Genomic DNA, 22,603 nt, shown 5'->3' with positions numbered 1-22,603 from the left:
ACACACACACACACACACACCACTGACTGACAAAAGAGCACAGACAGTCACAAACACTACAAAGTTTTCTTACTCCCTCTCTCACAGGACACACAAACAGACACATACACACACACACACACACACATGTACGCGCGCACACACGCACGCATGCTGGCGCGCGCACACACACACACTCCCAACCAACCTCTAGTAAACATACCACTTTCCCAAATTTGGCACGCTTCATCATCATTTGAAGCGTGATGCATTTATGGCATCAATAACCAGCCATCCTAATTCCACACACTAATTAAATCCCTATCAGTACTTTAATTACACCTCAGCTTCCATATGTAAATGCTGCCACGCACGCCGCTTGCACCACAGCCAGACACACGCCACTCACACCTGATTGGCCACGCTGCAGAGCTGTGTGCCAGAGATAACACTGACTGACACTTCTGTCCCAGCATGCAACAGCAGCATGGCGTGAAGTTGCTACAGAGCATGCTCAAACATCAGGCCCACCACCCAACACACACTCCACCCAGTGGCCAGTTCCCTGGGCCTCCTAAAAAGCGTATCACCTCAGTATGACCTGTGAATCTCCATGGAGAGGAAGAGTGACATAAACAGGAACTCACTTGAGAGACGCAGCTTGACATGGATCATACAAAACAAATGATTTTATGTGCCAGCTGTGGCCACAAGAGGGCACTCTTACTCAAGTGTCTGAGACATGAGGGGATTTGTTTTTTTTAATAATCTCCCTCCTTCCCTCAACTCTGATGGTTTAATCTGACACTGATAACTGAGATGTTGTCCTAACTCTAAATCAGCTGTCTCACCTAACCCACTCACCACACATTCATCCCATAACCTGTAAAGCTCATAGAACACCCTCCTGAGAAGCAGGGTGAGGCATTAAATAACCTTTTGATACTGCAGGACACACACAGTCATTCATTCCCCAACTGAGCTATGCATGAGTGGGCCGGTGAACTGCTGACAGGGGGGAGAGCCCTCGAGCAGGAGGGCCTGATAAGACCCCGTCATCACTGCTGCATGACTGCACAAACACACACACACACACACACACACACACACACACACACACACACACACACACACACACACACACACACACACACACACACACACACACACAGACACACACGTCTTCTTCTCCCAGAGCTCACCTGTTCACACTCCCACACGCAAGCCACTGGAGTGTGACCATAGCACAGTCTTGTTAAAAAAGCACAACAACATTCAAAGCTCCGAGCGCTTCGATCATTAACCAGGAGCTTGGGGCGACTCCCACGGGCAGTTTGGCAGTCCTCTCCTCTTTTCTCCTCGCTCTGCTCTGGGCTTGAGGAGCCCTGATAAGGCCTGTCATTTCCTGTTTACATAGCAGCTGGATCAAGAGCAGCTCTTTCCCAGGGTGACGGCTCTGTTCGCTGAGATCTCTCTTCCCTGCTAACTACGCTGCTGTGTGAGCTGGCTACGCCCAGCAGCATAGCAATGTTTTTGAAATCAGGTGGGCATTTGCAATGCTGCTAATTCATTCAGACCAAAAACAAAACAAAACAAAACAAAACATTGTGTCCGCTGGAGTCCTCTGCCAGCGCCATGCCCGCTCAGTAAACCACAGAGCCTGTGGGGCAGCAGCAGGCGACAGGGTGGCAGAGGAGAGAGAGGCGCCATGGGACAGCTGGGTAACAAAGCCATCGGCAAGTAATTAGGCCCCCGGATAGCACAGGTAGCAGCACCACTCTCCAGCTAATCAATGCCTTTACACTGGGCCAGTTAAGAACAGACAAGTGCAATACAATTAAGCCATCCACTGCAGTGACACACACACACACACACAAACACACAGAGGGAGGTGTTGTACTGTGCTAGAGAGATAATGCATGTGGGCACATGACGAGGGGTCACACACCCTTGTTGTTGGTGAGAGATTAAAAGAAGAAATGGGACTTGCACTTGTAACTGATCAACATCTTGGACACCCACTCCACAGCACTATTGTTAAGCAGAAGAGCCTGATCAGCTGGAGACTTCGCTCACTGCCTTGCACAACAGACAGACTCAGGAAGTCATTTGTCCCCAGGGCCATTGAACTGTTCAATGCTTCACTTAAGGGAAGAGGAAAGATAGACTTATCTGCATAGTCTGTCTGCCTCTTCACTGTTTGGATACTGTCTGTCCACTAGCCACTTTTTACCACTGTCTTTCTGCCTCACTGTTTGCGTGCTATATTAGCACATTAGCACATGCATAACCCCTCCCTCCATGCCATAGCCGAACTTTTCTTAAAATAGTTATATATATAGATATATAGAGTCTATTCTTGCACTGTTGCACTGTTGGACTTACTCATTTGCACAATCACCATGACCACTATCACCATTGCACTATCACCATGACACTCATTCACACAGAGCACCTTACCTTACCTTACTATGCACAGAGAATCACAGGCTCAGTCCCTGCCTCAGTCATTGCAAGCGCCTCATGATTGATTAATCACCACTATGTGGATACTGTTTTTAGAATTGATTTAGATTAAGTGTTAGTTAGTATAATTTGTATTTTAGTATATTTAGTATATTCTTTATCTTATACTGTCCTTATTGCTTAGTTGTGTTTTTATATTATATACTTTTAATTACTTTTTCTGCTGTTAGTGAATGTGTGTGGCTTGTCTGTATGCTACTGAGACCTTGAATTTCCCCTGGGGATCAATAAAGTATCTATCTATCTATCTATCTATCTATCTAACTGGTAATTAGTGGTTCTCTCAACGTTGGCTGGATGATTTCTTCCATTTCAGATTGACCCATTCAGGGAATTAAGACTATGGAAAGTCAGAATGTAAAGACGCTTGTTAATTGAGTTCCCTATCCCCTGCCGTCCATGGCAGGTCAAAACTAAGTATAAGTATATATACTTTTTTGATCCCGTGAGGGAAATTTGTTCTCTGCATTTAACCCAATTGGTGAATTAGTGAAACACAAACAGCACACAGTGAACACACAGTGAGGTGAAGCACACACTAATCCCGGTGCAGTGAGCTGCCTGCTACAATGGCGGCGCTTGGGGAGCAGTGAGGGGTTAGGTGCCTTGCTCAAGGGCACTTCAGCCGCAGCCCACTGGTCGGGGCTCAAAACGGCAACCCTCCGGTTACAAGTCCAGAGTGCTAACCAGTGGGCCACAGCTGCCCCAACTAGTCCTCGTGTTGTTTCCTATATGTATGTGTTATTTGTTTTTTTTCCATGTTCCACTGTTCACTCACCAAACAAGCAGCACAGGACAAAATAAAATGCCCTTCTAATGAACAACCCCAAGGGGCTCCAGTGTGTCTGTGTGTGTGTGTGTGTGTGTGTGTGTGTGTGTGTGTGTGTGTGTGTGTGCGTACCAAGTAATTCCTTTTTGTGAGTGTGTTAGGTGTGTGTGTGTGTGTGTGTGTGTGTGTGTGTGTGTGTGTGTGTGTGTGTGTGTGTGTGTGTGTGTGTGTGAGTGTGTCAGACACACAGGTGACCATGGGGCACCCTTTTGTGAGTGGCACTGGAAGTTAACAGCACCGAGGCTGTGATGTGAATCGACTGGATGATGTATGGAGCCTGAGCAGGGGGGGATGCTCATTAATCTACTGTACACACACACACACACACACACACACACACTCCGGGGAAACATACAGGTGTGAGGTTGGCAATTTAATCTAGTGCGTATGAGGTGTGTGTGTGTGTGTGTGTGTGTGTGTGTGTGTGTGTGTGTGTGTGAGTGTGAGTGTGTGTGTGTGTGAGTGTGTGTATGTGCATATGCGTGTCTGTGTGTGTGTGTGTGTGTGTGTGTGTGTTTTGATGGAGGCATTCGAGTACAGCTGTGGTGGTGCTGAGCACTAGTTCACCCTGTTCTGCTCTGCTCTGCGCATGTCTCTGGTTATTGGGACGGGCTGTTCATTGGGTCTATTCTGGGGTCAGCCAAATGGCCACAGCTGTAACCAGATACCCAACCCTGAACACCCCCTGCCCCCTACCACTTCCACCACACACACACACACACACACACACACAGAGCCAGCGGCAGCATAAACCAAAATGGGGGAGACAGAATGAGGGTACGGTCAGTTGGCCTCAGACCCTCCATATAGAAGTCTGAAGTGACGTTCCCAGACACTTGGCTCAACACTCAGCACTGCATTAAAAGGCCACCTTGGACTACACACAACTCCACACACAGACGTGACTGTGGGGATGTGCAGCGTTAATAAATGAATGAACAAATCAAATAAATAAATAAATACATAAATAAATGACCACTCAAGCTCAAGAAGTCCTTTCGGTCAAGTAAATGTCAAGTTGCGCTGACAACCCACAACAAATTGGTTAGATAGGATTAGAGCAAGAGTCCATGCCCCCAGAAAAATGTGCTGGCATGGGAGAGAGAGAGAGAGAGAGTGATGGAGGAAGAGAGGAAGAGAGAGCAAGAGAGAGGGAGAGAGAGAGGCAGCAGTGCTTTAGGCCCACTTCATATAACAGAGAACCAGGAATGTGAATGCATGATACGATACGATATGATACGGCTCTGTGATCCACACAGAAACATGAATTAACATAAACATTGTTTGCCACAGTATTTCCTAAACAATGCAAACAGATGTGACATTGTATTCCAATTAGTTTTCCAGAAATATTGTTCGCACACACACACACACACACACACACACACACACACACACACAAACAAACACATAAGCCAAAGCCCTAAAATCAAAGTTTCACCAGAGTGCTTAAGGAAGTCAACCTTTTTTTCTTACCATTAATCAAAATGACAGGTAAATTAGACAGCCGCCTAATTCCGTATTCATTTTTGTCCTTCTATTACAGGGATATTACAAGATTTCATCATCCGATTCCTTTCCCCGACTGTGCGCTCATAAAAGCCTGACTTAGATTGAGTCGGTGGAGAGCCAATCAACTGGTGGTTGAATTTGCCATAAATCAAAACTATAAAATCAAAACTATAAACTCAAGCATGGGTATTGCCCACACATCCACTTACACACACACACACACACACACACACACACATGCACGCACGCACACACACACACACACACACACACACACACACACACACACACACACACACACACACACACACACATGCACACACAGCAACTCACACATACACACACACACACACACACACACACACACACACACACACACACACACACACACACACACATGCACACACAGCAACTCACACATACACACACACACACACACACACAAACACACACACACACCTACTCCTTTTTGTGTCATCGTCTCCCTACTGTAACTTTCTTTACCCAGACCACCCCTCCCATACATGCAGAGACGATACAGAGAGAACTGCATTCACTGACAAGACGGAGAGAGAAACAGCCTCAGGCTAGACTAGACACTGTCTCTACACAAGACTGTCGGCCCCATCTCTCATAAGACAATAACAGCGCCCTTCCCCATCCATTTCAATTGATGTTAACTCCGTTAGCCCGCAGAGCTGACATACAGGAGACATAAAAATGATCATCAATTTCATCAGGCCCTCCGGCAAGATCATGGGACAGTACTTCAGACACTGAAGATGAGAGAGGAAACGATAACCATCGCAAAAACAGAGTGGTTAAGGGAGGACAAGACAGAGTGCAAAGTCAAATGGAAGCCAAGTGTGTGTCGAGAAGGGAAAGGGAGGGAAAGAGAGAGACAGAGAGAGAGAGAGAGAGAGAGAGAGAGATTGTGTGTGTGTGTGTGTGTTTACAAGGTGCTGAAAGGGTGATACCTTCACCAACAGCACCCTCTTTTGGCAAAGTGTGACCACAGAAACATTTCTGTATTCTATCTGTGCATTATCATGTAAGATAGCCGACTGGTTCCTGTCTGTCATGTTTTATATTGATGCTGCATCGTTTCTGATTACCTTGTGTTAACTGATACAGCTGTGTGGAAGCTTGTTCAGCCACTACAATGTGTTAGATCTGTGCACCAACAGACTGTCTATGCTGTACAATGATGCACATTTTACAGAAGACAGGCTGGTTGGTATCTACAAGACGGGCACAGAGTTGAGCTGTATGAGAGGGGATGTTCAGTCACACCAATGATGTGGTGCTGATCATTGGTAACCTGGTTGTTGTTTGGGTCTGATCTGAGATGTGATGCTGTTTGGTGCCAACTTGGTTGCGATGTGATGATGTGTCGTTTTGACCGCGTTGGGTCTTACCTGAGATGTGGTGCTGTTTCACGATGACCCAGTTGGGTCTTACCTGAGATGTGGTGATGTTTTTTGGTGACCATATTGGAGGTTGAGTCTTAACTGAGATGTGGTGCTGTTTTGGTGGTGACTGTGTTGGAGGTTGGGTCTAACCTGAGATGTGGTGCTGTTTTGGTGGTGACTGTGTTGGCGGTTAGGTCTAACCTGAGATGTGGTGCTGTTTTGGTGGTCACTGTGTTGGCGGTTTGGTCTAATCTGAGATGTGGTGCTGTTTTGGTGGTGACTGTGTTGGCGGTTGGGTCTTACCTGAGATGTGGTGCTGTTTGGTGGTGACCCGGTTGGTGCCCTGGATGCTACAGCAGAGGTAGAGCATGGCAAGCATGGTCAGGATCATCACCAGGCTCTGCAGGAGCAGGGTCAGCTCAAACTGCTTCCCTATCCTGCACAGAAACCTGCAGCTCAACCACACGCACCAGCATACACAAGCTCTGATTTTGCATATTTACACACAGAGAAAAAATCCTGTGGTATCTGTGAGTCAACATCAAACACTATATCACATGTACAAAGAATCTTTCATGCATGAATTTCTGCATCCAAAAGACACAGCATCTGACTCATACTGTTACTGGGCTTTTTATGCTACTGTAATCCTCCCATCACAAGATTGAAAGGACGAATGCTGATGTTGGTTGTCCCTTCATTTATGGCCTATAACTCTAGTTGTAACAAATATTTTACTCCAGAAAGTCACGTGGATTAAGTCTACTTAGATTCACGATTACTCAGAGAGACAATATTTACGATGTATTAAAAAAACAATCAGACAACAGTCAGTTAAGGCCTCACCAAAATCAAACCAAAATTAGGCTAAAAATCATGTGGTCTGGCCCATACGTAAGGCCTCACCAGAAGAAGATGCGCAGGATGTTGGCGATGAGCAGCACAAGGCAGACACGCGTGGAGAAGCCCTCTGTGTTGCCGCTCTGCTGGATCTCCTGATACTGGGGCACGTAGGGCACGGCGCCACCAAACACCATCACGCTGGAGGCCAGCCATGAGAGCAGCCCCCACGACGCCTCAGCGTCCTCCTTGTGTATATCCATTCCACCGTCCATCCTGTAGCCTTACACCGCCTGCTCCGTCTTAGTGCTGGGACTTCATGACCTGGTGCACTGCAGAGATGAGAGAAAAGACCACAGCAGATTAGCTTAGGCATTTTTTCCTTCTTAGTAAGAGAGGGCTTTCAGGTTTTCTTGCTTTACCAAGTCAGTAACTTTGTATTAAATTCCACACAACTGTGTTTAGTCTTGGGAAATCTACTCGTGAAATATCTGCAAAAGCAAACTATGACTGCACCAACACTGCACAAATACATGTAGCTCTAGGACAAAGAAATTCTAATCAAATACGTACAATCTACAATATTTACTTCATTAATCTGAGAAAACCCATTGACTGGCATAGAAGGTCAACACACCATGAGAAATTTGCAATCAATGGAAACAAATGGATTGAGTATTGTCTTTTTGGAATGTATCTTTCTCTAGAAGGCTTCCCTGAAGTTCTAGAACACTTGGTGAAGTAACTATTACCAGTAACTGGAATCAGAGAGGGTTGAAGCTGAGTAATCAAGGATCTTTGCTGGAATGTTCCCCTGCAAGGTCACTTGAGTGTTCACTACCTCTTCCAGTCAACATTCTTAATGGTTTAAAAGGGTAATACAGGTCAAAGTTGACTAAGAGTTCCCCTTCCTAAACCATTCCTTACCATGCTCGCCTTACTCTACACAAAATACACAAAATGTAATTTCAAATTTCAGATTGCTAACAGTGGCAATTGATCAGGATTGTAAGTTTTATACAGTTTTTTTCAAATGCTTACACACTAAATCTTTGCTTGTCACACAATTTTCTAAACATGTCTTCCAAACATCATAACCCCACACCAAATCTGCAAAACCATACACTAATTCTCAGTGTTTGACTCAGTTTTCAATTGACTAAAACACATTTTGCAAAACACCACACACAATGTTCTACTTAACACACAAAAATCGAACAGGAAGTAACTTGATTTCATTTTTCAAACACAACCCATCAAAATGCCACACTAAATAACCAGTGCTTCACTCTCTCTCTTCACATGTGTAAACACTCATTACTTTACTGAACACCATCCAATCATTGCCTTAGTATAGGCCTATGAGTAGACATACTGTACTCTCTATGTAGGTATGGATTGAAATCCAATACGGTTGAAATGTTCAGAACCAATGCAGATACTTTGAAAGGAATGTTCTACAACATTCATCGACTTTATGTACAGTAAAACTTGTCTTTTTTACTATATTTTTGTGTCTCCCCAAGTTACCATTAGCTCAATAATTTTTTCTATAGACCTATGAATACATACACAACACCCCCCCCCCCCACCGCCCACACACATAAACACACACACACACACACTTTTCTTTGGAAAAAGCAAAGTAATTTGATAGTAGTCAGTCATTTCCTTCTTAGGCAAGATCAGCTTTTTCAGAACTCCATGTACATCTGGTGGTCATTGTATTTTGCTTTGCTTTGTTCTTGTTGCTGTAAAATACTGTATTTGCAACAGCAAATTATTTACGAAAAATCACTATTTTTGGTTTCAATAATTCTGTGTTTTGAAAAATAGACACAGAGTTTTGAAAACATGTGTAAACAATTGTAAAAAACTGTAATACTCCCAAGACATAAACTACTCTGAAATGCCCATAGGTAGGCCTAATATCTAAATTTAAACTAATGTAAAGACTAAATGTAAAAGACGTTTGTTTTCTGCTTGATTTTCAAAGACAGTTGGTTACTCACATGTACTCTGTATTTTTTTGTTCAGGTTTCGTTTCATTTATTTATTGAAAATAGAGCTGACAAGACAAATATCACTGCAAACTCAGCATCACGTGACACATAGTCGCAGCTATAATCTGACTTCTCAAAACGAGAGCACAGTAATGTGGAAATTGCGAAGTTTGAAGCAGCAGAAATACCGGTATGGTGTAATTGAAAAGGTTAACACACACACACACTGTAAAAGTTCACACACACACACGCATGCACGCACGCACGCACGCAGGCACACACACACACACATCCCCCATTATCAAGAATGGATTACTGAAGTCTCAATCTGTCCATTTCTTTCCACAAACCTCACCAGAAGACATAATTTAACTCTCCTGTTGTCATGTGCGTCATGTTTACTAGTTTTATTTTTCTGGTCAAAAATTACTGCTGCATTATAACTTCTTATAAATCCATAGTAACACATATATTATCATCTAATGTTGTAGACTTTTGTATCAACTTAAGTTCTATTGGATATTACCAGTTTTGAACGTTCATTTGGCCTGCATGGGTCTTTGACCTGAGGTCATGCAAGTCAGAAAGGGGAAGATACTATTGGGGAAAGGTTCCAGTGGGGGTTGGCATAGAAGCAAAGCAAATTTGTTTTGTGTGTTCAGAGACCCTATGGTAACAAAGTCATGGAGCTTCCTGATAGAATGAATTAACAATATTTTTGAGATAACTTTTTTTTTAATTGGTCAAATTTCACTATAACACAACAGGAGAGTTAATATGCTATTTTTCAAAATGTATTTTTTGACCTCAGTATTTGAAAAATCCTGGCTACGGATCTGGTTACTCAGCAGATGTCAAAGCATATAAAATACTGTATCAGCAGTTATGCTATATGTGTGGTAGACAAGAACCACCCGAGTGTGACAAAGTGGTTTGATGACAACTTTGTGTGGCTCCAGACATTTTCTTCAGGATGGCTAAAAACAGCTTTAACAAACTACATCTTCAGGGCAACCTACTATGAGATCACCTGCCCTGCTGTGTCAGTCAACTGTAGATGGCAAACCTGAAAATGTTTGCTAAAGGAGATGATTCAAGGGGAAGGGATATGGGAGTCTTGCACATTGCCTCTAACACAGGCCTCGGTTTACAAAATATCAAGTATGACGATATACTTCAACTTATGTGTTCTTTTAAGTTGCAACTTCCTCCACGGTTAATACATGCAAAAATTGGCATTCTCTTAAAGTCATTCCTCTCTCAAGCAATGCTGTTATGCATGCGTTACGACAATTAAAACACTGGCTATTTTGCAAGATCTGGAAATTGTATTTCTATGCCGTTCTTTATCTCAGCAGAACCCTCGTTACATTTCCTATCTATAAGACGAGCTACGCGCATCCCTGTTAAACTTCAAATGCAGTCTGCTCCACCACAGCTTTTAGACTCAGGTTTACAGTAGCCAACAGTGCCAATGGTAAATCCTGATGTTACATAATTCCCGGATTCCGCAGGGGGGTTGGGTTGTCCCGTAGACGAACACGCCTCAGTCCTCCCTTTGTTCTGCAGATGTGTAGGCTACATCCACAAGTCCAAACATATACCAAAAAATGGTTGCTGAAGTTTATTGATATTATATAGAGTATGCAATTTCTGTCTCTTGAAAACATATTATAGTCCAAGTGCATATTTCTGCACTTGGACAGGCAGTCCTTTTGGAAGAAGAGCGGATGCACTATGAAAAAGACCCTCGGGGCAGTTGCAAAGTATACTTTAATCCCAGGAGTAATGTATCCTGGTCCAAGAATAGCAACTCTCATCGAAATCCCTTTGGCAGAAGGATGACCGCACCTGGCGACATGTCATTGGAAGAAATTGCAGTGCCTATGTATGCAACAACAAGCTAGAGAACAGTCCAACTACCTAGCCTATTTGAAAGGAGGAAAGCATGGCAGTGATTCACAAGCTTTTGATGACAGTCTACTAAATACCAATGCGTTCACGTGGCGCACGCGACAGAATTAAATATTGTAACCTATCATCTACCATTTTAAAACCACGATCATAAAAACATCATACCGTTTGGCAATTCGCGTAGGACATGCAGTGAGAGTTCTATACACTGTGCACACGACACAAGTTTACGTAGACAAGGTTTCTAAACGAGATCCAAAAACACAACCGCGTGCTACGCCTACTGTAGTAAAGTGAAGTTGTAACTGATTGTAACCGCAGTCTGGCTAAAACCGTTTTACCCAAGACAGGACAAAAACGCTTGAACAAAGAAGCTAGATGCCACTTGAAGTGTAAAAATACTAGCAGTAAGCTATCAACTAGTTGAATCTGACGCTAACCAAACTTCATGGGAGACTTACCTTGCAGGCACAGTTTCTTTTGACAACTCGTAGGCTACTACGTCAAAGTTGTATTGGACTACAGGCAACCACACCACCCGCATGTAAGAAGAGCTTCGTTATGAACGATGAGAGATAAAGACGAAGTTGTTTGGTTGACCACCCACAATATAAACGACTGGCACTATATTGGTATATTGGTGTAAAATGGGTGTAATATTTTAATTTTGTCAAAATGTCCAGTTATCCTACCTTGAACAAATCGATAACAGTCATGGATGTAGGTAGAGCCATAGCCTAAATAGCACATTTATTTTATTTTATTTGGCTATTTATTTAATTTGCTTTGCAGACACTTTATGTTAGTTTTCATATTTCCAAGATGTGCAAAAACAGTCTATGGTAGGCTATACAACTCAATAAATGATCCCAGGCACAAGCACGACAAACCGCATTAAACTGAACTGAACTTAGTAGCCTATAGCAGAGCCCGTCTACCTATAGGTAGTTTTATTATGATAAAACAGCATAGACGAGTAACGTACTGATACATTGTTGCTACTGATATAATCTCGCGAGATATCACTGAAACGTGTTTCCTCATCAGCTGTTGTGGTTGTTGTGGAGCTTCGGCGCTGGTGTTTAGCACAACATTAGGACATTGCCGATACAATTATATATCAAACTCTCGCTTGTCGGTTTAGTAACTTGTTCAATCGAGGATGGAAAAATCAGGTGGCGATACAGATTCCAAATCTGCTCAGGATCTGACTGCAGTTGTAAGTATTTGTCCAAGCAAGTTAGCTAGATAGGCTATATCTAGCTATCCATAGCCAGTTGAAAATGTTAGCGCAGGCTAGCTTCATAGCTAGGCATAGTCTCTCAAGGATAATACAGTTATTGGTTGTCTGACTAACTTTAGCTACATTTGGAATGGTTAGAACTAGGCCTGTGTGTAAAGCTCGACATTAAATCCCAGACACATCCCCTTAAACCTCCTCTGCACGGCTAACGAGATAAATCGGTTTGTTAATTGGCTTAACGATTTATCTCATAAGCTAGTTCGCTGTTTGGCGTTGAATGTCAAATGAATGGCTGAAGTTGTAGTTGCAGTTGCTTGCTTGCATGAATGATAACCTAGCACGGATGAGACCCTCATCTACTTTTGCTTTTGTTTAGTGTGTGTTATTTCACTTGCTTATTTGGTTATGTAAAGATGCGAAGTTGCTTTTCTTGAATGAACATGCTCTTTTGCCCATTCGTCGTTGGTCTCTGAATGTTTCTCTCTCTCTTCGCAGGTTCAGACGTTACTGCAACAGATGCAAGACAAGTTCCAGACTATGTCCGATCAAATCATTGGCAGAAATATCCTTTCTATGTAGAGGACATTCCTTCTTTAGTAGCCTGCTAGCTAGCTCACCAGTTGTTGCCCTAGTATCGGAATGGTGATTGGGAGACAGGTGGAAATGTGCAGGCCTGTTTAAAATATTGTAAAACTAAAAATGAGGAATAACAACAAAAAAAAAACTCTTGCTTATGCTCTAGCACAGGGTTTTCAGCCAGTGGTCCGTGGCCCACCTGTGGTCCGTGAGGTCATTGCTGGTGGTCCCTGACCATGGATTCAGTAATGTAGCTGCAATGTGGGAATCAGTATTTTTATTCAGTGGTGGTCCTGGGGTTACATAATTAGTCAGAATGGTGGTTCCTGGTTGACAATCAGCTGAAAACCCTTGCTCTAGCAGACCAGGCGTTATGGGACGTCTCTTCCATGGTCATTCTGTAGAGGGAGTCAAAATGTTGAGAGTTTTGAGTGTAGAAATAAAGCCAGTCTAGATTAACACTAACAGATGTTACATAAAACTACTCATTTTGTGAGGGTGAATACCGGTAAGCCTGTTTCAAGGATTTAAGCATTCCAAGTATGTGATTTAGTGACAAACCTGGGTAAGTTATATTGGAGTAAACCCCCAAAAAGAAGAACCTTTTGACTTCGTTTCCCCAGTAAAATGGACCCATAGGGATCTTCTTTTAGAAGGTGTACCGCTTAGTCTGAGTTAATTTACCCAGGTTTGTCAGTAAACCAGGAATAGCTTGTGGTGCTTTGTTAGGGAAAGAGGAGGTAGCGGCAGTTGAGACGTTTCTCAGGATTAACTTTCTCTTGGATGTTGCACATGTACACCCTGGTGATCTTCCTTAGCGTGTGCCACTTGATGAGATGAGCACACGGATTGATGACCTGGAGAAGAACATCGCTGATCTCATGACCCAGGCTGGAGTGGAAGAGGGCGAGGGAGAGGGCAAGCCGAAAGAAGAGGAGGAAGCGGCATCCTAAAGCAGGTCAGAACTCATTTTGAGGTATTTGACCGGGATAGGAGAGAACATTAGCATTATTCAGTGAAGCACATTCTTTCTTTTTTTTATTTTGTGCTATACAAAATGCTCCCCTAATTTGAGGAGTGAAACACATGTGGTAAAATGATCTGTACTAAGGACTAAGAGGAAAACAAAAGTTAAAACCAAGTTAAATTCCATGACTTTTCCCTGACAAAAAAACATAATTTCCATGACATACTATATAATGAAGGGTACATTGACATTACTTCCCTGGACAAAAATTTCAAGTAAATTTATAAATTTTTATAACAAAATGATAACATTTCCTGACTTTCCCAGTCTGGAACAGACTTTATAAAATTCCATGATATTCCAGAAATTCCATGACCTATGGGAACCCTGTTAGAATCACCTCAAGACAGACTCTGCATCTCAGTCTTGTAGAGGCATGGATTTTGGGTTGGACACTAAAAGAAAGGATTTACATTTGTTTGGCAGTGAAGTGTCAGACATTTCCACATATCACTGAATATTGATGACTCAAGTGCTGCAGTGCTGATCATTCAACTGCAACTAAGATGTTAGCCCTGATATTGATATTTATAGAAACATCAGAGCTGCATTTCAACAGTTAAATTTAACAGAGTTAAATTCTAAATGTTTTGCATAATCTTAAATCATATTGCGACTCACACCTCCTTCTTTTCCTAGTGTGTTTTGTACACTTAAAACACCACTTATTGGTTATTGTTTTTTTTTTTATAATACATGTTTTAAATTATTGGTTGTTTTTGTGTCTGAGAAGGTGAGCCTGTGTGAAACGTTGAATGTAAGGCTTCTTTTTGAGATAAATAGGATTACAAACTTGCCGTGAAGCATATCTAACATTCACTGAAAATCAAGCTTTGACACTCTCCCATTCTTCTGTTTTGTAACAGGATGTCAAGAACAGACAAACTTCAGAAAACAACACAGGCTGCACACTTCAAGAGCAGTCAGCCCTTTTTTCAAAAATAACTGAACATATTGATTTTTTGAAGTGTTTTGTGGGGTGCTTTTTATATTACTTTGTGATGGTCTTTTTTAGTGTGTGACATTGAATTAACTTTTCTGTGTGTGAGTTAATCAATAGTCTTCCTGACAAACTTTTGTAAACCCCTTGCAAAAAATGCTGATCCACAGAAACTCTAGTTCCTTGAACAACCCACTGTGCCAAGAACAAGTCATTCCAATTTCTGTAGATTGTGTGGTATTAAACTAGTTTTGTACAAAACGACTGGAGTCCTTTCTGTCAGCTGGATCAATGCTTCAACACATTGCTTGAATAACTGTTGAAGTGACGTACGAGTGGGTATTCCATTATTGAAAGGAGACTTTGTGGCTGTTGCTGGATAAATCTTCCATACATTTTCCATGGGCACGTAACAAATCATTACACTTGTTTACTCCTGATCTCACAATTCCTGTTTTATAATGCTGGCCCATACCTAGGGTAAGGGTCCCTAGAAATGGTTTCTTAAAGGCATCTTGTGCAAGTCTTCTTACCTATGATGGTAAACTAACTTGTAATAGGGAGAATGTCGCACTTTCTGCAACTATACCCTACCCTTCCCTTCTACAGAGAACCAACCTTGCAACTTCACTCTCCCCAGACCCAGAGTCAGGAAATGCTTTACGGCAACTGTACAATAGCCTAAGCCAAAGTCCTTTTAGGCAAGTCCCTCCACTCGGCGGCCATATACCAACGTTTTATGGGCACTCATCGGGCACAGTCTTTGGGTCGAACTGCGCGTGCGCAAGGCTTCACGACACCAATCTTGCTCCAGCAGCGAGATCACAACACATGATTGGCACTATGTCTTCACAACACACCATATGATTGGCTCAATGTATTCACATCACACCACATGATTGGCTCAATGTATTCACATGTCGACGTTATGCCGAGGAAGGGGTGGGATATGTGTAGACAACGGCCATATTGGCGTGACAAACTAGCCCCATGCATTTCTATGGAGTATTTTTTGAGTGCGGTGTCTCCTCATTAGAAAGTCTCTGCCTAAGCCTACCATTTGTATGGAATTGTATAATATAACCATGTTATATAGACATGGCTCTTATAAGATTCTCTGCCGGTTCCTATCCTTGGGCTTGTAAACAAATCCACATGTAGTGTCAAGGGTGCAAGCCTTGAGTGGTATTTATGCCAGTTGTATAAAATACATATTTTGCAACTGTAGGGAGAACCATAACTGTGCTGGTGTTGACTACCCTTTACAATACCTTAGCACTATGCTATAGCAGCATAACTGTCATGGACCTCTCATGTGTCACGCCTTACAACCCCTCCTCTCCTCTTCCCTCTCTCTCTCAACTCTCATTCAATATAGTGCCAATGATATACTTATTGATATTAACCATTTTGTAATACTAACTCGCTCTATATCCCTCCCTCTCTTCTCCCTTACCTCACTTGTGAGGTATACCATTACCACTCACCAGCCACCCTTGTGTTTGGCCCTCATCTCACCTGAAGTCCCATCCCTACAACTGCCCGATCATCGCCCATTGCTGTCCCCCTGCCAGGATTTCTGGCCTGCGCAGCCTAACGACCCACTACTTGCCTTATGACAACTCCTAATCCCCTTGGACAATTCACTTTCTACACTGGACTTTTTGAACTTTCTGATACTAAATAAGATTCATGCATTATCATACTGGATATGGAACCATCCCACCTCTTTGTAATATACACCTCATGTGGCTTTAAACACGTTCTTTTCTATACACCTAAATAACTTATTCATTTATCATGTAAACAGACCTTACTGTTCTGTAACTGACCCTAGGCAGATGGGTCAGGCCCTTGAGTCATGGATCTGCTCAAGGTTTCTTCCTATGTATCTCCAATTCTAGGGAGTTTTTCCCTCACCCCCGTTACCCATGGGCCTTCTTTTCTTTTCTCTGATTGTCTAACACTTTGTAAAGCGCCATGAGACATGCAATGTTTTGGCGCTCTATAAGTGATATTAAACTGAAATTGAAAATTTAAATTGAATTTAGTTCAGAGTGCCATCGTCCCATAGACCCCACAAAATGACAGCGCAACACTGCCAACAACTTTTGAAGAACAAGGCAATTATCAATGAATTACATAAAATCGTACATAGATGGGCTGAGAACCATCCAACCCCATTGGCAGCCCTGCTGCTGTTTAAACCTACAGTTAACTTTACCAGGGTTTACAGTTTAACTTTAGCTTCACTGAACGACTGCAAGGCTTGCAGTGCCTTTGAACAAGCAGCTTTATTCAAAAATGTTTGAGGAAAACATCAAGGTTAAAACAAGTAAAACCAACAAGTGCTAACAATGAGAAGATGTTAAAATATTGTTAAAAACATGACTTTCTAAAAACGAAAATGCCTGAACAACCAGAAACATTTGATGAAGTGCTGCATCCTGGAGAGTCCCACTTCAGAACTCAAAGTCCTTCTCCGTCATGTGGACGGCCCAGGCGAACTTGTCTCTCTGGGTCTTGTTATAGACCTTGTCCAGTGGCACATCTAAGTTCTTACACCTAAACAATGCAGCACAAAACATGAAAAATGCAGTGATTAACTACAGAAAATTAGAAATAATGCCAAACGAGTATGTTGCCGTCTATCTAACTATCGTGATCTGCATTACTACTGTGTTTAAGGAATTTTACAAAACACAATTGTTTCCATAGCTTGCAGAGAATGGTCAAGTGTGCTATTCAGCTTTGAATGCTTTATTTCCATGCACTTCAGACACGCTAGTCTGCCTGGCTTCTCCAGAGTGTGTGTGTGTTGTGTGTGTGGGTGGGTGAAGTGTATGAAAAAGACCTTCGAGAGGATGTCTGTGAGAGAGTGTGTGTGTGTGTGTGTGTGTGTAGGGAGGGGTCATCCTCACCAGGCCACACTGATGCGTGGGTCCAGGTAGTTTAGCTTGGAGGTGCTCAGGGCAATTTGCTTGTTCTCTTCCTTGTCTGTGGCCTGCACCTCCATCCTCAAAAGCTGCTCCTTGCAGCGGGCCACAGCCTTCCTCTTCTTCTCCAACACACTGGAGCACACACACACACAATCCCACATAAATAATACACAGAGACAGATGGAGACAGAGACACACACACAATCACACATAATACACAGTGACAGATAGACACACACACACACACACACACACAGACGGATCATTTCATTCAATGCCATGTATTTATGAACACCTGCCCTCCATCAGAAAATGTGATGCTGAATGTATTTCAAAAACAAAATATACTGTAATCTAATCTATGGCATGTACACCATCAGTGCCTGTTTCTGAGTGACCACATGATCGCTCTCCAATCTGAATTGAAAAAACTAAACAGTAGGCACAGCGCAGCCTGTGGCATTATTCAGGTGATGCTGTACTCACGTCATGAGCTTGGGGTCTGAGCTCTCTTTGGCGTCCTTCTTGGCCTGCTTCAGCTCACGTTTGGCCTGGGCCATCTGCTCCCTCCTGGTGTCAATCTGGACAAGACAAAATATAGGGTTTTCACACAAAAATGAACCACACTACAGGACCACACAAAGGATGGCAGTTACTCTATGACCATTTAGCACACACGTGAACACACACACACACACCCGGTTCACCTTGGACACAGTCTTTTTCTGTTTGTGATCTGATGTGTGTGTATGCCTTTGCTTTGTTCATCAGTATCTCACACACTCAGCTCTGGCTTACCTTAGACTGCAGATTGGCCATGGACTGGTCAAAGCTCTTGGGCGGCGCGCGCTGATGGTTACACAGGATGGCCACCGCACGGTTTGCCCGGTTGTAGGAAAGGAGCTTCTCCGCCGTGCTGTCTGACACTGGAAAGGTGTGTGTGTATGCGTGAATGTGGTGGTTTGGGAAGAGGGGTGGAGGGGTGGAATGGGGAGCAGAGAGAAAATGTCAAAAAAGAGAAAAGCAGTGCTCAATTTTGTCATGGTTAATTAGATAAAAAGCTCTTCTCTTCTCTGCATCTGGTGTTGCAAGCGGAGTTGTAAAAATCAGTGTCGTAGAATGGAATGGAGTTGTTAAAAACAATAGAGTTGTGTCGCAGAATGGAATGGAGTTGTTAAAAACAATAGAGTTGTGTCGCAGAATGGAATGGAGTTGTTAAAAACAATAGAGTTGTGTCGCAGAATGGAATAGAGTTGTTAAAAACAATAAAAGGTAAATAAAAGGGGGACCTACTGTTGGACAGCTCCTTCAGCTGCTGCTGCAGGGTGATGGAGGCGTTGTATGTTCGAAAAACCTTGGCCGTCAGTCCAGGCATCAGAGAGCTCAGGTGTTTATTCAGTGTACCGGTCTGTTGTCAAGAGAAACATGTGCACACGCACACACACACACACACACACACACACACACACACACACACACGAGAGAAGTAGAGGTTAGTGTCTAATCTCATCTACACACACAACAAAAAGCTCAAAGCCCATACACAAAATACGCATACACCCACCCACACCCACACACACCAGTCTTACTGACTACACAAATTGACACTAGATGGCAGTACAACTCCATGATTTTTACACCCCTCTCCGCTATCTCAGCCCACTGCCCCCCTTCTCAGCATTCTCAGAGGAAGGAGAGAAAGACAAATGCACACTTCATATTTATTATGCCCATCATTTAGGCAGAAGGGGATTATAAAGCACATTAGTCAACTTTTAGACTCATTTTGATGCCTTTGCGAGAGAGAGAGACGGAGGGAGGGAGGGAGGGAGAGAGAGACGGAGGGAGGGAGGGAGGGAGAGGGAGGGAGGGAGAGAGAGACGGGGGGAGGGAGGGAGGGAGAGAGAGACGGAGGGAGGGAGGGAGAGAGAGACAGTCAGTCACTTTAGGACACTAGATTCAAACAGCGCAATTATAATGTATCTGTATATTGTCAAATCCTATACATTTACGCATATATTACATACATATGTGAAGTGCATGTCAGCTGAGCAATGCAACAAACTAACTCCATGGCAACCTGTAGCCTTAGCCCATCAGTCCATCAACTTGACATGGCCCTTGTTACTGCACTTGACCTTTCTGGGAGTCAACATGTCACACAGTGGACATGGGACCTGAAAGCCATTGCTTCAGCTGCCCCAGGGACACTTTAGGAAGAAGAGCACTGCTGTCACTCAACTCCCACCACACTGCAGCCCAACTGGAATACATATACATGGACTCTCTCAGACACACACACACACACAAAGTGGACCACTAATAAAACTTCAACCTGTGGGGAGCAGGAGGTAAAACAGTCATTGTGTGTGTGTGCGTGTCTGTTTGTGTGTGCATGTGCAACACACACACACACACACACACACACACAGTCACCTAGTAACAGAGGAAAACATTTCCAAAGTTCTAAACATCACCGCACTGCACTCACTAAGACAACAGGACACCTGAATATCCAGCATTTTGGGCACTTATCGGGCATCCATTTCTGGCAGAACTGCGCATGCGCAAGGCTTCACGACACCAACCTCGTTCTAGCTGCGAGATCACAACACATGATTGGCACGATGTATTCACTTGTCCTATCTATTGGCGGAGGAAGAGGCGGAATATGTGTAGACAACTGCCATGTTTGCGTTACGAACTAACCTCATACATTTCTATGGGAGATTTTTTGAATGCTGTGTCTCCTCACTAGTCTCTGGTAGAGCCCCTTGACATCTATCCTCACCTCCACTCCAGTCAGACAATAGTACACCGACCATAAACGTTCAGGGCCAGGAACGCTTATTACCTTTCACAGTCATAGTGTGACTTCCATACACCGGGGATATGTGCTCAGATGCTTATTAAACAAACCGACTGAACGTGTCCTTCAAGAAAAAGAATCCGCCAGCAGTTTTCAGAACGTGTCCTTCAAGGCAGGATCCACACACGCCAACAACTCTCACTGCAACTATCCACCTATGCCCAGCGCTCCTCATTTATGTGGTGATGCCATGGGGACTGGGGGAGGGGGGGGGCTATACTGTAGTGTTTTAAGGCAGGGGCGCCTGCAGGAATTAATGCTATGGTACGCACACCAATCACACCCCCCACACACACACACAAAAAAAAAAAAAAATCACGCGTAGACAATACTTGTCTGTTTCCCCGTTTTAGCCCCGTGCATTGGTCAGCAAAAAAGTAGCCTACATAGCATAACAACATCCACATGCAATAATACAACAACAACGTCTACAATGACCTATTCATTTGGACAACTTGATACAGCCCTATACAGGCTAAAGTTACCTTGTTTTGTTCTAGCGTACCGTGACGTCTGGAAACAGCTGTAATGCAGTCTAACGTTCTGACAAGCACACCAATTGCCTACCTGTTCTTGCCCATCTGGGATAACTCCTCTAGCTTTGCTGCCTCCATACTTTCTGTTTTCGTTGTTTAAACTTGTGATATCCATGATGAGTATTGAGTTAGTGAATTAGCTCAACATTGTGTGCTGATAACCATACTGTATATAGATAGCCGAGTAAAAGAAAACAACAAGTAGCCTGCGCGTATTCTGTCTCCTGCTCAAACAAAATGTGTGCGCGTTAATTTTGACAACGTGTTCACTAAGTTACATAATAGATGGCATACAGCTAATGAAATACTGTGCATAGTTGGGAAGGTATGGTGGGCCAATTTGGTGTGAATACACATTACACACACAAGGGAAATTTTCTCTTGTTGTTGAGTAGCCTGATTGTACAGTGTGTACACAGTGTGTACGGACGTACACCTGCAGGCGCGCCTGTTTTAAGGTGTTTTTTGATTCATGCAATGGTTCAATAAAAGGGGTTTTAAAAGTCAAAAGTTTATTTCTCTCTCTTGTGGCCCAGAGGCTTATCAAGGCCTCTTGCACTAGCTTCATGTTTAGCTTCACTCACATACCCACCCCCACACACAAACAAACACACACAGGCCAGAAACATTCACTGCAACTCTCCACCCTAAGCCCAGCATGCCCTAACTCTCTCTCTCACACACACACCCACACACTTGTTCTCATAACTCAAGACCAACTCCATCCTTCCCTCCATGCCTCACCTTGAGCAAGCCCTGCAGGCTTCCTGAGAAAAGACTGGCTAAGCTCTCAGTTCTCTCAGAAGCCTTTCCATCTCCCTCCTCCAACGGCTACCTAGCTATCTGAACCCTCTCTATCTTACTCCTCCACTGGCCAACTCCTACTACCCCCTGGCCATCCCGCAAACAATATTTTAGGCTTGGCACAAGATTACGCTATCTAAAAAAAAATAAAAAATCATATTACCCCTCTGCCTCTGTACAAAAAAAAACATATCATCTTAACCGCATGGCATTTCATACATTCTAGGTGGTTTGGCAAATGCAGTACAGCGCTCCAAGGGGGTGGCGTTGAAAGCATACTCTTCACCGCTAATTTGGCCTGCCAAAAGTACACAGGCACAGTGCCACTTTCTCTCTGCCCATCGCTAGGCGATGCCAACTTCTCTCTCGCTGAGTGCTCCTCTCCTCTAACCCTCGGTCATATCATACAGGTAGAATCCGCAGAATGCATCGGTCCTGTTCACACCACCGCCACATCCTGTGGCAAACACAGAGCAGGAATCAAACTGTAATACCACACACTAATGACGCATTTCATTTAACTATTAATTATTCCACGATTTGTAAATAAACGATGGGCATAAGATGCACGAGTCATCAAGGTCCCAGGAAAGCAGGAAGTTCTGCATGGATGAACATTGCTCATGTCCATTACAATCCTGTGCGAAGGCTGTC

The 22,603-nt window shown here is 43.4% G+C and overlaps 3 protein-coding genes across 4 annotated transcripts in view; 1 reads left to right on the top strand and 2 right to left on the bottom strand.

The window, feature by feature from the left end:
* Positions 1-11,941, bottom strand: part of si:dkey-246g23.2 (solute carrier family 66 member 2) — a 62,569-nt gene extending 50,628 nt beyond the window's left edge. The window contains exons 1-3 of one of the 2 annotated variants that reach the window (XM_048256709.1): positions 11,477-11,941; positions 7,165-7,430; positions 6,562-6,695 (exon numbers count right to left, since the gene is read on the bottom strand). In XM_048256709.1, the coding sequence (XP_048112666.1) occupies positions 6,562-6,695; positions 7,165-7,373 (343 nt within the window). In that variant the 5' untranslated portion in view covers positions 7,374-7,430; positions 11,477-11,941. Of the gene's footprint in view, positions 1-6,561; positions 6,696-7,164; positions 7,431-11,180; positions 11,341-11,476 lie in introns of those variants that run through there. The other variant, XM_048256710.1, reaches the window with a different exon arrangement.
* A 96-nt stretch (positions 11,942-12,037) lies between these two features.
* Positions 12,038-15,062, top strand: hsbp1b (heat shock factor binding protein 1b). Its single transcript, XM_048256712.1, has 4 exons — positions 12,038-12,234; positions 12,754-12,820; positions 13,663-13,792; positions 14,728-15,062. Exons 1-3 carry the CDS (start codon positions 12,178-12,180, stop codon positions 13,785-13,787), a joined length of 249 nt encoding a protein of 82 aa, XP_048112669.1. The 5' UTR covers positions 12,038-12,177; the 3' UTR covers positions 13,788-13,792; positions 14,728-15,062.
* Positions 15,063-17,076: 2,014 nt separating this feature from the next.
* Positions 17,077-22,603, bottom strand: part of LOC125303160 (DNA topoisomerase 1-like) — a 31,099-nt gene continuing 25,572 nt past the window's right edge. The window contains exons 9-13 of the mRNA XM_048256708.1: positions 19,034-19,148; positions 18,539-18,666; positions 18,227-18,321; positions 17,723-17,872; positions 17,077-17,366 (exon numbers count right to left, since the gene is read on the bottom strand). Of these exons, the coding sequence (XP_048112665.1) occupies positions 17,264-17,366; positions 17,723-17,872; positions 18,227-18,321; positions 18,539-18,666; positions 19,034-19,148 (591 nt within the window). The 3' untranslated portion in view covers positions 17,077-17,263. The remainder of the gene's footprint in view (positions 17,367-17,722; positions 17,873-18,226; positions 18,322-18,538; positions 18,667-19,033; positions 19,149-22,603) is intronic.

This window comes from Alosa alosa, chromosome 11, assembly GCF_017589495.1.
Source record: "Alosa alosa isolate M-15738 ecotype Scorff River chromosome 11, AALO_Geno_1.1, whole genome shotgun sequence".
NCBI lineage: Eukaryota > Metazoa > Chordata > Actinopteri > Clupeiformes > Clupeidae > Alosa > Alosa alosa.
This window is presented reverse-complemented; position numbering and strand designations above follow the sequence as displayed.

What these genes read in the sequence shown, in the direction of transcription:
- hsbp1b (XM_048256712.1), top strand. Translation starts at nt 12,178, where the DNA reads ATGGAAAAATCAGGTGGCGATACAGATTCCAAATCTGCTCAGGATCTG. An exon ending in CTCAGGATCTGACTGCAGTT is followed by an intron (nt 12,235 to 12,753) that starts GTAAGTATTTGT and finishes CTCTCTTCGCAG; the next exon opens with GTTCAGACGTTACTGCAACA. An exon ending in CGATCAAATCATTGGCAGAA is followed by an intron (nt 12,821 to 13,662) that starts ATATCCTTTCTA and finishes AGCGTGTGCCAC; the next exon opens with TTGATGAGATGAGCACACGG.